The sequence below is a fragment of the Leptonychotes weddellii genome, chromosome 6 (genome assembly GCF_054177405.1).
Source record: "Leptonychotes weddellii isolate Sample4059 chromosome 6, ASM5417740v2, whole genome shotgun sequence".
Lineage (NCBI taxonomy): Eukaryota > Metazoa > Chordata > Mammalia > Carnivora > Phocidae > Leptonychotes > Leptonychotes weddellii.
In genome coordinates this window covers 130,869,139-130,873,734 of record NC_138374.1, presented here as the reverse complement: position 1 = coordinate 130,873,734, position 4,596 = coordinate 130,869,139, and the positions used below count along the sequence as shown (strand labels likewise).

Below are 4,596 nucleotides of genomic sequence, written 5' to 3'. Positions count from 1 at the left end.
CTAGGGGCTAGGCCATCCTACGCTTCCCCCCCTTCCCAGAATCGTCCCCTGGAGGGGAGAAGGGCCCATCCGGCCGTGGCAGCAGTAATCCACAGCTGCTGGGGGAGGAAAGAAATGATCTCATTCAGATCTGCAGTATCCCTTCCTTGCCATGGGCACCCACCCAAGCAGGAGCATTGCACATGGCACCAGGCTCCGCAGGTGGCCCATCTGCGTGTGCCTCCTGGGACGAGATACTAAGACACCCTGCTATTTGTACAGCAGCCCACGGCCTACCAAGTTCTTTCCTAATTGTTTCCTTTGATGCTCATGATAACCAACCTGTAAGACAGGCGAGTGTCATTGTCCCCATTTAATAAATGAAGAAAGGGAGGCCCAGAGCCTTGGTCAAGGTTGCACATCCTGGGAACTTCAGATAGAGCACAAACGTTAGGGCCAGGGACTCCCAATCCTCCTCATCCGCCATGTGGACAGGGCCTGTATGTTCAGGGAGGCCTTCTTTTGAATTCTCCCCATCCTGTCATGGAACAATGTTGCAACATGCTAGACAAAGGGACTCAAGGAAACAATGTATTATTGGGTTTCCTTCTAGTTGAATTGTGTCTGTTTGTATCCAGTTTGGACTGAATGTATTTGCACTGGGTGGGTGGGGAAGGGAGAGAGACAGAGATACTTGGATTTCACTTGCGGTGCGGTTAAAAATGTGTCTTTGGGTTTGGGATTGACTAATTCCAATTTCTTCCTATTTTTGATTCATGTCAGGTCAACACAAAACGCTGCCATTCAGAAAAGGCTCAGACTATGGATCTGGGGTCTCCCTCTCATCTCAGCCCTGAGGTGATAACAGATGGCTGGAGAAATCGCCTATGACCTGACTGCTTATCCTTAGGGGACAGAGTTCATACTGTGTCCTTGGAATTGGAATTTTATCTGCATGCCTTTCAAAAACCAACCAACCAACCCAGTTCTCCCACAATTGTGAGTCAAGCTATATTAAGACCCACACTGAGGTTTAAAGAAGTTACATAAGAAGTGATTATGTTGACCCCGGGGGAGAGGGGGGGACAAGATGAACCAGAGTGTTTTCTCCTTTTTCCTCAAATACGGCCCTCCATCAACTCAACCCTGAGAGCAGGCCTGGCCCCCGCTGCAGCCTCCGCCACAGGCTCCGGGCTTTGCCTGTGACACCTCACTTGACCTTGTCACCTCTGCTAGGGACAAGCGCCATACCTGTGCTGTGGATGAGGAGTCAGAGGCTCAGCAGGGGGAAGTAAACTGCCCAGCTCGGCCATGCAGTTAGGAGGTGGCAAACTGGGAGTCAGATCAGTATGTGCCCACTTTGAGCCAGAAGAAAAGAAAAAAAGAAAAAAAGGAGTAGAGAAAAGAAAAGAAGTAAAGAGGAAAGAAGAAAGAAAACCAGTGGGTGGCGACATCTTGGAAGTCTTCATTATGCAAGGAAGAGAGGTGCCCTCTGAACCCAAACTCTTCCCCAGGTCCTTCACATGAGCAATCATAGTAATTTCTCCTGTGTTTGGGTGATTAGGAAATCAGGGGGTGTTCGCTGCAGCAGGTAGCACTAGCCGGGCTCTGCACACGGGCACCGCACCCAGCTTGGCAGGCTTCCTGAGGAGGCCAAGATGCTGAAGGACAAGGAGGCGTCGGGCAGACAGACCGGGACAGGGAACGGTGTCCAGCCTGGGCTCTCTCTGGAAGCTGGAGATGGAACCAGGGCCAGCCCGGGGGAGGGCAGTGTGAGGCAGCCCTCCTTGGTGGGCTCCTCCTGCCAGCCCCACTTCATAACTCACATCTCTCTCCTTCCAGGCCCTCGGCAAGATGCAGAGACAACTTCTAACGGGGCGAGTGAGCAGAGGTGGGGGGACAGGGTCTGGCAGGTGGGTGGGAGGACACACAGAAGTGGCATCACTCTTGGAGTGTAACTGGTGGTTTTGTACTCATTCCTATTGTTTCCTAACTTCTTTTCTTCATAGTCGTAACAATCACCCATGTATCACATTGAAGACCACTGAGAACCCTGGGAGAAGCTCCAGTCTGTGGCTCTGCTCCCCCATCCTGGCTGGACATCTCCCTTCCGTCCTGCGTGAGACATCTTTCTCCTGCTCTGATTTCCAAGCAAATGTTCTCACACCACACACTGCAAACCACTCTGCCTCGAGAGAACTTGATGGTGCTGACGGAATGTTCCCCGGGCCTCCTCCCGCAGCCGTGTTTGTGAAGACTGAGGTCTTCCCATTCACCCTGGTGGGAAGGTGTAGACTCCTTTCTCCTTCGGTTTTGCTGGACTCGCTTTCCCTTCATGTTAAGCTTTGCCATGTGCTCATCCCCAGGCCCCTGTTGACAAATACCCGTGTCCCCCTGGTTCCGGGCCCCCCACCCCTGCCCCTGAATCAACGACAGCTCATTTATAAGAGGTTTTTAATTTCATCTTGGTATGCCATCACGAGTGGAGGAAGGATCTCTATTTGTTTTCACTCACATAGTACCTGCTACATTCCCCAGCGGATCTCCGCCCCAGCAGCCTGCGAAGTCATACAGCTTCTGCATGATTTTCACTCGCCAGACTGGTTTGGGGTTCTGGGTGGTTTGCATAAATTATAAACATGAGCACAAAAATCACACAACACAGACTCTACCATAAGGGAGCACGTTCCCTCTGGCTTTGCAGAGAGTGAAGGGGACCAGGCTCTTAAAACCCCGGACGTCCTCGGGAGTGAGGCCGAGCCTGGACTGGCCCCTCCCAGGGGAGTGCAAGCTGACCCCCCGGCTTCCCCCTTCTCCTCGTCTGCTTTCTCAGGAGGCATCCTAGCACAGAAGTAGCTGGTCCTAGCACCACAGCTGGAGGACAAGGTGCAGAAGCATCCCCGTGTATGATGGCAGCTGGCTCTTCTGTGCTCCAAGTCCGAGAAGCGAGACAGAATGAAGAACCCCGCGGTTCCACCTGGATCCCTGCTGCCTCTATGAGCTCCAGAAGGCTGTTTAGAAATAGACTTTCTAGAACAGGGGCCAGCCGACATTTTATGAAAAGAGCCAGACAGCATAGGTAGTAAATATTTCAGGCTTTCGGGGCCACATACACTCTGTCCCATAGTCCTTTTTTTTTTTTTTTTTTTTTTTTACAACCCTTTAAAAATGTAAAAAAACATTCGCAGCTGGCAGGCCATAAAACACAGCCTGCGGGCCGTAGTTTGTCAACCCCTGGTCTATAACACCACGATGCCCTCCTCCATCCCCTTGGGACAGCCTCCTCCCCATGGCAGGACTCTGGCCCCCTGAGCTGCCCTGAGCTGGCCTCTCCAGCCGAGGCTTTGCAGAAGGGACTCTGGCAGGCAGAGTGGCCCTCAGGGCTCAGGGTGCGGACCCCCCCCCCAGCCTCTTTAGCCAAGTGACTGGTCTGGTATTTTAACAAATATCGGCTATTAGTTTCAGCCCTGCTCATGCATCCTGGGGGTGAATGAAGCCTCGGCGTCCCCCAGTGAGGTAGGTACATAGTGTCAGCCTCATCCCACACCTGCAGATGCCTAAGTTCAAGAGCAAAACTGACCTTCCTATTGCTGCCCACAACTACACGTCAGAATTTAAAAGAAAGCTGAAGAGTCTAGGCTTTACCTTTTCTAAGAACACGCTCAAGGCTTTTTCTGTCCCACCCAAGCCCTGTGATTCAGTCCCCAAGAGAGCAAGAATCCATGAAGGAGTACAGTCAGCCACCTGGAGCTGCTTTCCAGACCTCGATGACACTCTTGAAAACAGAATTCACTCAAGCACTCAAAGCTCTTGGCTCAGGTGCTGCAGTCCTCTCTGCCCTGCCGACAAGTCTCTTCAAACTAAAAATAAAGTTTATAAAAGTAAATTATCTCATTTTATAACTTAAGTGCATCAAGCATTTCCTTAAATATAGTTCACACTGAAAATAAAGTTACTTTTGCTGTACAGTTGATGTCTGTTATAATTAGGAATAAACTTTGATGATAAAGCATGGAAGGTTACACACTCACACACACATCTATCTGTCTGTCTGTCTGTCTGTCTATGGGTATATGGATGGGTAGACATATGCACCTCTTGACAAGAGCTTCCCCCAAAATGGCAGGAAGTTGTTAGGAGTCTCTAGGTACCTAGTTTGCATGAGAATGTCTATATTAAAAGTCCCTGTCCTTAATGATAAACACATCTTCATACCTAAAGCTAAGACTTATCAGAAACATGAAACTATGCGATCCATTATATATTCAGTCTTTGGAAATGCCGAGCTACACCAGGTCGTTATACAACAGCAATCCGACAAAACTCCCTCCCCAACCCACCTCTCCCCTGGCCTCCCCATCCTAACGTCGGCCGACCCCTCACGTCATACGGTTGTTCCGGTGGGAGCCCAGCCACAGAACTCGAGGGGAAGACTCAAGAGGTAAAGTAAGAATTCTGCATGGAGTACAGGTGGTCGATGGGGTTTCCCACCCGGGACTGCAGGGGCCCGGCTTCTGAGGTTGCTAGGAAACAGTCACCCAGGTTACTGAGGGAGGTGTCGTCACTATCCAGGTCGTGGAAGAGGGGCTCGGCACCTGAAATGGAGAGGAAATGGTC

The 4,596-nt window shown here is 50.9% G+C and overlaps 1 protein-coding gene across 1 annotated transcript in view; it reads right to left on the bottom strand.

Moving 5' to 3' along the window:
* Nucleotides 1–4,315: 4,315 nt before the first annotated feature.
* Nucleotides 4,316–4,596, bottom strand: part of LMX1A (LIM homeobox transcription factor 1 alpha) — a 150,761-nt gene continuing 150,480 nt past the window's right edge. Inside the window, exon 9 of the mRNA XM_081825227.1 lies at nucleotides 4,316–4,574. Coding sequence (XP_081681353.1) covers nucleotides 4,414–4,574 — 161 coding nt within the window. The 3' untranslated portion in view covers nucleotides 4,316–4,413. The remainder of the gene's footprint in view (nucleotides 4,575–4,596) is intronic.